This window comes from Diachasma alloeum, unplaced genomic scaffold (assembly GCF_001412515.2).
Source record: "Diachasma alloeum isolate Michigan unplaced genomic scaffold, Dall2.0 Dall_scaffold_00176, whole genome shotgun sequence".
Taxonomy (NCBI): domain Eukaryota; kingdom Metazoa; phylum Arthropoda; class Insecta; order Hymenoptera; family Braconidae; genus Diachasma; species Diachasma alloeum.
This window is the reverse complement of record NW_021680342.1, coordinates 4,830,711-4,843,611: the sequence shown is the minus strand read 5'-3', so window position 1 is coordinate 4,843,611 and position 12,901 is coordinate 4,830,711. Positions and strand designations below refer to the sequence as shown.

The window sequence follows — 12,901 nt, the reverse complement described above, 5'->3', positions numbered from 1 at the left end:
CAATTGCATTCCCTGCGAGGAAAAAAACCCCATGAAGAAGAATCTGAAGAATAGGATTCATTCATGAAAAGAAAGCTGAGAGTGTACAATGGAGAAAAATGGATTGAGATCCTAGAGTCACTTCGACAGCCCTCTTCTCCGAGAAATTAAGTTTCCAGTCAATCCCCACCGTCCGTGACCCAGCAGTGTTACTTGTTCATCGTGAACTCACTGAGGAATTCTCAGGATGAAATCCTCAATGGAACCAATCGTCGAGCAGCGCCACGCCGAAAAGAAGAGAAAAACCGCCCTGAAAAGCCCACAGTCCAGTCCTCTGACATTTATGATCCCGCTCTCCCTCCGAATCATGACAATCCCCACCTCTGTCACATGCTCTTCGCTGTCTCACTCTGTTTCTGTTCGTCTGACTGCCCCGACACTCTATAGCGCATATACATTAGCCACAGCTGTATAGATAGCCGTTTTCACGCTTCGTAGCTTCAAAGATACCAAATATCATATTTCTTTGATTTACATATCCACAAACATTATCTTCCTTCACAAAGAGGATCTGACTAATGAGCGGTGGACAGATGAGAGAGATTATCGAGGACATTTCGGTGAAATAAATAACCCCATGAATATCTGAAAAGTTGATGAATGAATAAATAATCCGGGATACTCGGTATTGCCACGAAACTCGGTAAATCATCTGAACAAAATTACAAACTTCAGCAGAAGATGACAGAGTGCGGGAGAAAGCTTTTCACGTTCACGGTAGTTAAGGAACCCACGACACCTCCAACTTTGCGGCGCAGTTGGCAGATCTGCTTCGACGTCTGTGCCAATCTAACTTACCAGATACTCCGATATATAACATGACTCGCGATCCAACGGAATATCCACCCCCATCCGGACGCCCGTAGACCAGCGCCAAGAGGCTATCCTCAGCCACGAATTAGCGTCAACTTCATTTTGCACTTGTGAGAATACGTCGGATGGAAGTAATTCGCGGTATCCGCACTCCACCACTCCGCCCCCGATTTCGTTTGTTTCCGGGGTATTCAAAAACACCTTTTGCATTCACAACTCTCAACAATGGAATAGTGTTTGAAATTAACAAACTCGCGGTCTCGTTGTTTTGCGCGTCAAACTTTTGAAAATTTCATTATGACAAACCGAGAATTACTGGTGAGCAATTGAGAGTAGCTTTATGAATTGCAGAGTTCATTATTTTTTACGATTTTTACCGACGAACGAGATGATGAGAGCAGTATGAATTATGTGAATTAAAATTTCAAATTTCTTCCCCACTATGTCATCATCATTACCAGAGTAGAGTGAATTCCTCATCAATGCGAATGTCCTCGATCAACTCTCGGTCCGCCAGCAACAAAATCGTGTTATTGGCGCGATTAAAAGCCCATTATAATGACTTTGAAATCGGGTTAAAAGGCATTACAACAATTATAAATAGAGATCGCTGTGGATTGGCTGATAACGCTTGCCGATGTTGTTTGCTTCACGCGCATTTCGTTTCAATATTACAACATATATGTATACCAACCAGACCAAGGATATTTGAAAACACGGAAGAAGATAAAGTCATCAGAGAATAAATCCAAAAATCACCAGTAAAACCACGACTAGAATAAACCGGTTTTCCATCATTTTAATTTAAGAATAACTGATAAAATATATTTCACAACACACACTACCACACATACATCGTCGAGTCAAAGCAGGGACCACGTGATTATGTCTGAGCTGGGAACCATGATTTTGCATGGAGCAACTGTCACGACGTTCTCCCATTGACTCCACAATCTCCCAAAACTCTTCCAGAATCCATTAATTTTTATTAATCAAAGCTCGCAGATGATCTCATCCGTCGTCATATCAGTAAAAACATGACCCCTTTATTCCATCGACAAGAATGTGAGAACAAGTGTCCAGAAATAACGAATGGTCTCTATCTTGCCAGCCCAGTAGCCGTCGACCCCCTGCCAGTACAAAGGTCGACGATACGATTGTTACCATCAATTCTGAGGCTCGTCGGACTCCACCGGACGATCATACCCGCAATATCAGAGCCACCGTGCAACAACCACTGCACATTTCCCGCAGTTTATCACTCGTCGAAGGTAGAAAATAGAGATAACCGGTTTCTGAGTCTCTTGCTCCCTCGGGTTTGCCCCTCTGACGTGTAGATCCACTGAAAAAGAGCAACTATTCATCTCGGTTGTGTGTTGAGTACACAACGACGAAAAAAAGCCGCAGTTGCTTCCACAAAAGACAGCCTCACCTGCATTCAAAATTTTCACATGCCATTCTCCCCCGCCGGAGAATTACCCCAATTATTACACCGAAGTTCTGGTTTTTTAAATATCAAAGGAGTATTTTCGAAAGCCATCTGAACCATGGAGAATTCAAAACAACTTTTAATTGGGCTCCATCAGGCTGTCCTTCCTTTTCTCTCCGAAATCGTCGTAATATTCGCATCGTCGCAAATTGCAACCTATTTCATTAAACTCACGTGAAACTCCGGGTCATTAAAGAAGTTATGATCCACAACGTTTTTGAATGACCCGGTGTCATTAAATTCCCCTTACCAAAAAATATACATTAAAATCTGACAATTCCTTATCAAAGACTGTTAAACTAAACGACAGTCTACGGGAACTCGGTCTCACCAAGTGAAGTGCTATTAAGAGTTATCCGAATGCCTGAACGAGGTTATACTGTTAAATAATGAGAATTGATTGCCCAAGTTTTTAGTTCTCTTCACATTGTTAGTCTCGTAAATGCGAGAGTTGGAGTTTCTCCGCGATTAGCGTCGATTATCCCCGAGGGATGAAATGAGATCAATGAATTTCTAACATCTATTGATCTATCGCGATCTGTCTAGGGTGAATCCACTGCAGAAACGAATGTCTGAATTTCACACACCTTTTGTAAACGTTTTCCAGGCAAATTTTCATTTTATTCAGACGTTTTTTAGTGTCTGAAAAATATTTTCAAAAGATGTGTGAAATGCAAACATTCGTTTTTGTTGTGTCGAGTCGCTGATTTCCTGATCAAGGTCATGAAATTCAGGAAAATTCACTAGTCCCAGAGAATAATGAGAACTCAAGCCCAACTCTTTAGTCTTCTTCTTCACATTCTTACTTTCATAAATGCGAAAGTTGGAATTATCCCCGAGTGATGAAATGAGATCAATGAATTTCCAACATCTACTGATGATCTATCGCGATCTGTCTAGGGTGAATCCACTGCAGAAACGAATGTCTGAATTTCACACACCTTTTGTAAACGTTTTCCAGACAAATTTTCATTTTATTCAGACCTTTTTTTAATGTTTGAAAAATGTATTGAAAAAGTGTGTGAAATGCAAACATTCGTTTTTGTTGTGTCGCGTGTTTCCTTTCATGATCAATGTCATGAAATTCGTGAAAATTCACTCGTCCCAGAGAATAATGAGAACTCAAGCCCAACTCTTTAGTCTTCTTCTTCACATTCTTACTTTCATAAATGCGAAAGTTGGAATTATCCCCGAGTGATGAGATGAGATCAATGAATTTCCAACATCTACTGATCTATCGCGAGCTATCTAGGGTGAATCGAGTCGCTGATTGTCCAGCGCTGAAAGAGTAATTAATCAATGTCCCGAAATTCGTGAGAATTCACTAGTCCCAGAGATCACCTGCGATCATTAATATTATTCTTCCTCCCAATCCCCTCAGAATTGTTTTCTATTCATTTTCACCCCGACAAGTTCATCCCACCTGTTCCTTTATGCTTTACGCTTCCTCAACACTTTTACTTCCACAACACGAATGAGTTTTCTACCATCATCTCCCCCTCAACCCAGTGGAGTCCATTGCTGAGCGTCGATCCATGCCAGCAGACAGGCGAGTCCTCCCTCTCTCTGAATCCCTCATGACGAATGCAAAACAATATTTGAATCCCTGAATTGTTATCCATGAATTCAATCGCATCTCATCAAAATTTATACCGACCATGATAATTAAAAGCTTCTCGCAAGAGCTTAGCGCCAATTTTACGCTCCTCACGCTTCATTGGCTTTTACATCAAACCTTTTTACTTGTGAATAAATTTTGATGATATTCTGACATGTTCGTATGGGGAATTCACGTTGAGTGAGTACTCGCCCTGCTAAAAGCTTAGGCTAAGTTCGTATTTACCTCGCACACACCCGAAACCATCTCTCGATGCCTTCGTTGAAGCACGAAAAAAATATGAACATCCTGATAATGACTGAAAAAAAAATAAATGTGAAAAACTCACCAATCGAAAAAGTAGCGACGAGCATCAACGTCAAATCCACTGGAGCGTTTAGTTTCCAAGGATTATCTGTCTGTAATATTCCCATGTTCTCTTCCTTTGCTCACATATTTTGTGCTCTCGAAACGGGCATCGAAATATCGGCATTTCATAAAACCAATATCACATTGCATATCGAAACATTCGTCGACGTTTCCAATGTGAACGATATTCAAGTTTAATGTTGCGCACATCTTTTTTTCTCCTTCCGCCGGTCGAATTTTTATTCATGCACATACGCAACGGAGCGAATGCAGAATGGATAAAAGAGACAATGTTGCTGGGAAGAAAATAGGTGAATAAAAATATATGGGATTGAAAATGGGGTGAAAGTCACGTGAAGGATGTATTTGCGCAGCGGTTGATTCCTGGCGAATTGGAAAGCAAATCGTCCGCGGGGAGTAGCGCAGGCTGCATATGCTATCCACGTGCAGTGGTGGCAAAGGGATGTATCGACTCTGAGAATATGTCGGGCTGTATAATGCCACTGGGGTGTTATACCCACTGACATCGCTCCGTCATTTCACATGAAACTCAATGCTTTTACATTCCCATATTTTTCCCTTATCTCTCGTAAAAATACGGAATTCTACGTAGAAATTTTTTTCCTATTTTCTCAGGATCAAGTGCATCCGATTTTATGCATCCCCTCGGTCCCTGAATTTTCCTCTCTAAATTCCGCTTTAATAAAGCCAGAGATGTTCGGATAAACCGGAAAAATTCAGTGGATCATGATGAAGCCATGGTGATTTTTATTTTTGGCTGGAATTATAATCCACTGGAATGAGACTGGAATATCTGGGGGATGAGATTGCGGGGGGAATCGATGGAGAGGAGGGACGACACCTATCCCCCCCTGAAGTGCCGCGGCTCTTGAAAACTAAGAAGTCCGAGTGGCAATTCCGCGGCCTTTTCACCTGTTGCATATTGCCCTCCAGTCGCCTCTCTTCTTTCGATTCGGTTACCCTCAGCGATACACGGAGGGCTGCTTGGCTTGTCACCAGACAAGGCGTCGCCCTCAAACTCCATTGTTTAGCCCACATGTTGTGCATATTTCAAATGTCATTCCGATACGATTGAAGGGGATTTCTTTGCCCGTTTCACATGAGCTCAGAATAACGTCAAAGGTTGAAGAAGATGAACATTTGAGTGAAGTTATGAATTGAATAATTTGATTGAATTTTCCTAATTTTTACTGAATAATTGAACTGATATGTATAGTTTCTGCTGATTTTCTGAAATTTCAGTGGAGAATTTCAGCATTTTTTGTCTCGATGTGCAGAATAATGTATTTTACGCACGGAGAGAAAAATTGGAGAAAAATTATCGAGAAAATTTCAGAAAACTTTAGTATACGAAAGGTAATTGTGGAGCAAATTTTTTGGAAATAAAAAATACTATTGTGGGGGATATTATACGATTAGTCCCGAGACAAGTGACATCTGTGGATAATTGATTAATTTTTTTTTTATCATTATTTTACATCGCTTCGACCCGGTTAGGGTATGTTGCGATGATGATCAAGACTTTGAATGGTTAGATCCCACCATTCTACCCGGCCGGGATTTGAACTCGGAACCTTCGGCATGTGAGGCAACGAACGTACCCACTGCGCCAAGCCATCGAGGCATAATTAATTAATGCAAATAATTAATACAATTGTAGATATTGATGAAAAAAACTACTCAATTATCGATAAATTGTACAATTTCATGACGAATTATCCTAAAAAATTTGTCATTCACCCCGCATTTTTTCCTCCATGCAGAGTCAAAAAGATGTAGAACTGAATATTGCTCCACAATTACTTGATTTATTCCGTAATTTACCCCGAAAATTTTTCCCCGTGCACACCTCACTAAATTTCCCTAATGAAGGATTATATTTTTTCAATTTTTGTGCCTTGAGTAAGGTAAGATCGATTTGATAAATCTTAATAAATAAATATATCTCAACAATCCATCGAGTGTGTGCGAGGCAGATGCATTCGGATGCGCTCTTACTTGCGTGCCCCTCAACGCACCGATGCAGAGAATAGATGAAAAAAGTGAGAAATAGGTACAGCGCAGTGCGAGTGAGCCTGGGCACCCATGTAAGACCACATACCGGACATAACACCCTTACTTAACCCAACTACTGCAACCCCACTCGTTGTTAACGATGTTTTAACATTCAAGCTTGAAGCTTATCAAGTGTTTTCACAGTGTCTATGTGTGCGTGTTATATTTTAAAATGACTTTGATTTTACTTACCCTAAGTGTTCATTTAATTTGCAAATGAACGCGTTGGACTGAAGGACTGAGCGGGCGTGCTTCGTGCTTATTCTCTGGGCGCTTGCGCATAACACGAGTGTCGGCCAAATTTCAAATATTACCGAATGGAAGGCACACACAGAGTACATTAACACGAAGTCGTGCGTTTATTCCATTTGACTATCGGACAATATCCATCAATATGATGTGACATTTTTTTGATGCTCGATGAATGCGAATTGGTAGCCATGGGTGACAGTGGAAAATTCGAAATTTTACGAAAACTAAAAGCCCGGAGAGAGCAAAAACGAAAGGATGAAATGTGATAAAATCATGATTTTCCGGTACATCGCACCCAGAGAAATGGTGTATTTCAATTAAATGAAGTTTATTCCAATGATCGTGTATTTACGTAAATAATTTGTACTAAAACTGTTATGAAAATTTAAATTTCATTTTCAATTGCGTTTTCATTCATATTACATAGATAGTCTTTTTTATACGAGTCGATGTTTGTTTAATTGTAACGAAGGATTTACTTGAAATTAATATATTATTTATTTCACATAACGAAAGCTTTTTCCTTCATATAAATATGGGAATGCATTTATTTCCAACAAAAATATTGTCAGACGGAATTAATAGATTGTTGACAATTAATTTCGACGAAAGAGACATTCAAAAATTATCATTTCAGATTTGACGGTAAATTTAACGAAATTTCCCAAACTCGTGTGAATTTTCAATAAAAAAATTATCTTTCAGGACCAAATTCCAGTGCATTTTCAATTCATCAAATTTTCCTAATTTTTATCAACTTTCATGAGACAAGTCAATTGAAATTCACCGTTCCCATTGTTTTTTTTTTCATCAAATTGTCAATTTTCAATGACAAAATCCCTCAAAACTTCAATCTCCACCAAAAATCGTCAATCAAATGCCTGATTTCTCTGGGTACCCCTGAAAACCCGATCAAAAGATCCATTTAACGACAACTCCCACGACTACCCTAGCATGCCACCCCATGCGCGCCATAATCCGTCCGATTAAGTGAATTGTCCGAGAATTAGTCAGACAATCCCCTAATGAACGACCGACTAATCTCCAGCACCTCGTGAACGACGGAATAATCACCACATCCCCATCAATCTCAAAATAACGAGACTGAATCATGTATTGTCCCCCGTCCAGATTGAATCAATTCTCCCCGAAGGAAGTCCACAGACACGTTAGAAAACACCGTGAGATGAATCTCCGAGCATTAAAGGTCATGCCGAGATTTACTGCAGATGGATTTCACCATTGAATCCCCCGATAGACGTTGCGAGCACGGATTCAGTTTGGCGACAGAGGCGGGGGAGGGGGAGTGGACTTTCCATTGCCCACTTTCATTTCATGACCTGGAATTTACGATCTGAACACACAACTGTGACTCTGACAAAATCGAGGCCTCTGTGCCCATCCCCAACGCTCTCTCCGGCGCGATCAAGCACCCCCGCGTATCCATTCATTCTCCATCGCTACGTTTTCCACTGGCATTCACTGCCAAACTCTTTCGCATTTGTATGTTTTTCACTGCTCCCCCCCACGACGACAATATAAATTCAGTGGGGTTCATCGGGAATCACAATGACGCATCGATTGACTCTCACTGAATGTATCACATTAAACATAACCCTGTGGCTCCTTCTCAAAGCCCCAACAATCCTCAACCGAAAAAAAAAAGATTTAAAAATTCATGAGTGAAGATAAATGAGTCAATTGCACGAGTATTTCTAGTCCTTAAGTGCATGATTTATGAATAATCCCCGTGAATTTCCGATTATATTGAAAGAGTCGTGATTATTCAAACAACATGACTTAACAGTTATTCAGTGAATGGAGGGATTGTGCTCACCGGTACATTTCCTTGTCGTTCAATATCTAAATTTACCTGACAATGCCTGCTGGTAACGATTAATGCACCTGACACGCGTCATTAGAGACACCTGCACGCCTCATCCGCGGTCAAAGTGTCGATGCCCCCTGAATTTCAAATGCTCTTGGCCGTCCGTACGATCACATGCATTAATTATTTTTAATTAGCACAAGCTGCTGATATACGTGCGCTTACCACCTTCCATTCACTGCTTTCACTGGTTGAAATAAATTCGGCAGCGAAGCGGTAAAACGGTTCAAATCGATTTTCACTGGTGGTCAGTTTTCAATGAATACCTCGAAATCTGTGGTAGATAGCAAAATTTTTGTTATAACCTTTTTTATAGAGCGAATTGAGATCTATAAAAAAGATTGAAACAAAAATTTCGCTATCTCCCTTAGATTTGGAAATATCCATTAAAAACTCAGCTGAGAACTAAGTCGATTTGAATTGTTTTACCGCTCCGCTACTAAATTGTTGATTTTATTAATTAAATGTTTACAAAATGATTATTCTGTTGATATCTTGGATGACAGCAGAGAGTGATTGGGGCTCGCTATTTGGAAATGTATTTACCGGCTTAATACCCGATAATTTTAATCACACGCCCTTTGGATTCTCAGTGACTGGTGGTGTGCCCGAAATCTGAATATCATTAAAAGCTATCGCTAATGGCAGCGCAACATTTCACATTTTTCACTCGAGTGCTGAGCGATTTAACGAACCGGAAGACCAGCAATTTTTTCCAGCCATAATTATTCGTACAGAAGTTTTCCTTCACGATGAAATTGCAACTTCTGTTATTTAACATGTGAACAATGGGGTTTAAACGTTGAAATTGATATTAACGCGCCTCAATTCAGTGATAAAAGCTTTATAAAAGGTTTTATGATTTTACCTCGAGGAAAAATTGTAATATGTTAGGGATATGATGAAATTGTTGTGTATTCGTTTCACGGAAATATCGAGTTATAAAGGGAGAGGAGAGGCAATTTTCCCCGGGAATATTCTTGTTTATACTCTCTCGTGCTGTCTCCAAGGATTACAGACACGATGCGAGTAAAAAAGATACTGAAAGTTGTGAATATATTATTCTGAAATATAAAATAGCACGTTCATATGCATGGTATGATGTATGCCAATGTTTTATTTGTGTACGTTGCACGAAGTAGAGTAATGTTCTTTTTCTTTTAATCGAACTTTGAAATTGGTAGCTCGATCTCATACTCAACTCGGAGGAGGGAGGTGACTTGTCCGATTTCATCACGAACGGGGAGTGGGACCTCATCGGTGAGTCTGATTGCACCCGAGTTCGCGGCTTTTACGACGAGCCACGCACTCGTCAGGTGCGTAATTGTGCGCACGTGCAGTATACCGTGAATTTTATTGTCCTCGAATTCTATTTTCATGATGAATTTTATTTTCCTCGAGTGAATTAAATTCGAGTGCAAGCAATGAAAGACTTTTTGAATGTTTTGGTTCATTGCACATGCAGGAAAATCCAGATAGTGATCGCAATTTTAAAACCAGTTCAAAATAACGACTGAGAAAAATCAGGCACGATGTGCTCACGTGGACGTTGTATTTCTGTTCACACAGCTAAATGCTGAGTACTCTCTCAATACTCATGAACTTTGAGAAATTTCATATGTTAAGCGACTGCATTTATTGCAAATTTGCACTGAGAAGACAAGAGTTTTGTGAGAAGTAGGTCTTTACAAACTGCACAATATCTCACACTAAGAAAAAAAATCTTACGTCAAGAAATTGTATACTTGTCCGAAAGATGAGGATAATTGATTCACATCAAGAGAACGAGTTCCCAAAGCAACTCATGTGGTTTTGCACTAGAATATTTTAGAATTCAGACTAAAAAAAAGTTTGAAAAATCTCTTGCTTGTCTTTAGAAAATTGTTCCTGTCTTTACGTCAAGTGCAAAATTTCTTGACGAAAGTTTTTTTTTTCTTTAGTGCAAGATATTTTGCTCTTCAATATTTTCAAGCCACGAGTTTCTTGAAAAAGTAAAGACAGTGTGGCTCAGCTTTTTGGTATAATACCGGAACCTCATCGGTGAGTCTGGTTGCGATTCCGTGAACTCATGATTACCAAAAATATCAATGTTTTTATTCTCGTTTCATGATGGATTCGATGTCCTCCGGTAAAAAAATCCAGTGCAACCATTGAGCGAATTTTGAAAAGTATAATTTTATTGCACATGCCGGAAAATTCAAAACCCGTAAAAAGTAACGACTGAGGGAAATAATGCATGACGCGCTCACGTGGCGTACTAATTCTCTCCTCAGCTAAAATCTACTTGCTCTCTGGATACCCATGAACTTTGAGCAAATTTCATGTTATCCGACGAGAGATTAGAATCATTGAGTCGTAAAAAGTCTCTCCTATGACAGCCTCTTGTCAATGTTCTTTACGACTGCGATCGTTTCAAAACGGGCTTACCCTTTTTAATATAATACTCGTCCCCTTATGAACCTACCGATTCACGGGAAAGGTTTTCACAACTTCCATAGTTCAAGTACGACCCTTCATCAGCGAGGAAATTCGCCGGACATGTCCGCCAACAATAGACAATAAGACACAACAAAAGATAGAATGGAACTATAAATGTTATTTGAACAATAGCCCCCATGGAACACGAGACCCCATCGTCGACTCCGAGATTTTCCAGAGGGATGCGCTGAAAACCCGTCTCCGCGCTTTCCCTCGTAGCCGGGTAATTCGTGATAAGGGATAAAACTTTCTATATCGCGTCCTCTTCATCCCCTTGAAGTGGAATCTCCTTATCCGCTTTAGTCGTGAAAACTTTTTTTGCCTCCCCTGTATATTTTCTCAAAAGTAAGAAATATACTTCATATATTCGTTCCATTAAAGCTCGGAAAATATCCTCACAAGAAGAAAGTTTCATCTTGTTATCGATGAGGGTCTCGTTCAAAATATTGAATGAATAATTTGATAATACGATAGATGCGACAGTGAGAAATTATGTTGAATAAATGCTCCAGAGCATAACGTTATTTGATTTGCAGGAATGCCTGGCAAGAAGAATACGATAATTTATCAGTGCTGTCCAGAGCCATACGTCGACGTTACATTCACGATACACATTCGCAGGAGAACGTTGTATTATTTCTTCAATCTCATTGTGCCATGTGTACTTATATCGAGTATGGCACTGCTCGGTTTTACGCTGCCACCAGACTCCGGGGAGAAGCTCACCCTAGGTAATGATATTCATGCTGTTACGCACGCCAAAATGCTTGCTGTGTATTTTTTTTTAATACCCAACTGTGGGTAATGTGAGCTTTTTTGTATGAAGACATTGTACCTCCTAGAGTTGGTTATTTTGAGGGTTTTTGGGTTGTAAAGAAGAATTTGAGAGCTTAAAAAAATACGAGATGAATTCGCATTCATTCCAAATAAATCCTCTATTAATGTCAAATAAACTATTTTCTTATGCAAATAAAGAATTATTAAATGGTCATGTTTAGAGTTAAAAGACTATTTATTTGATATGTATAAAAATGAAAACAATACTTAAAATCAAGTTCAAGATTCATTAGAATTCAGATGGATAAACCGATTTATTTTATTCAAATAATAAATTTCGTTGAGTTTAAATTGCATTACAACTCAAATGTAGTTAACTAATTTCAAACGTGAAAATTTATCATCAAAATGACCAACTCAGCCAAACAACCCCCTAATTCTTAAACCTTATGTCTACACATTTCTCCTCAGGCACTATTTTTCTCTGTTAGTTAAGTTTTTTCCGTTAATATGTGATAATAAATGACCAAATAAACGAGGGAAACTAATCAAGCTGTATAAATCACTTATGATAAATAGTGGTTAGGTCGTTCGAGAGGGCGCTCGCTCGGATGATCCGCAAACGGAAGAAATTTGTGAAGCAAATTTTCCGTATCGTTGGGAAAGAAAAAAATAATGGAAAAAGGGAGGTAGAATATTTCAAAAATTAATGGGATGGATATCTCCCAGTGCTGCACCTTTCTGTTGTTATCGTGACTGAAAAAAAAACACGTGGGGCTGGGAAATGACGTGAAACGAATGGTCCAATTTGTTGAGGCGTAATCACCCTAAACCACATAGGGTCAGGTTTTTTTATATCACTTGAACTGCGTCGTTCATGCACAGCAGTTATATATTTATGATCGTCAAGTACATAAACAGATATGATGGATTTCTGATTTTCACTGTGAGCTGTGCTCTACTTTTCCCCCCCGAAATGTTCGTGCACCACCGAGTTTGTTCTGAAAGGTAATCTGCAGACTGGGGTGATGGTTACGCTAGATACAGTAGAACTTGAAATCTCAAACCCGCATATTCACGGTTGTGTTTGCGAATACATCCGAGCATGGTAGGCGAATACACT

The 12,901-nt window shown here is 39.5% G+C and overlaps 1 protein-coding gene across 1 annotated transcript in view; it reads left to right on the top strand.

Annotated features, from left to right (window-relative positions):
- Positions 1-12,901, top strand: part of LOC107048456 (neuronal acetylcholine receptor subunit alpha-7) — a 113,696-nt gene that overhangs the window by 36,522 nt on the left and 64,273 nt on the right. The window contains exons 6-7 of the mRNA XM_015271655.1: positions 9,708-9,783; positions 11,538-11,732. Coding sequence (XP_015127141.1) covers positions 9,708-9,783; positions 11,538-11,732 — 271 coding nt within the window. The remainder of the gene's footprint in view (positions 1-9,707; positions 9,784-11,537; positions 11,733-12,901) is intronic.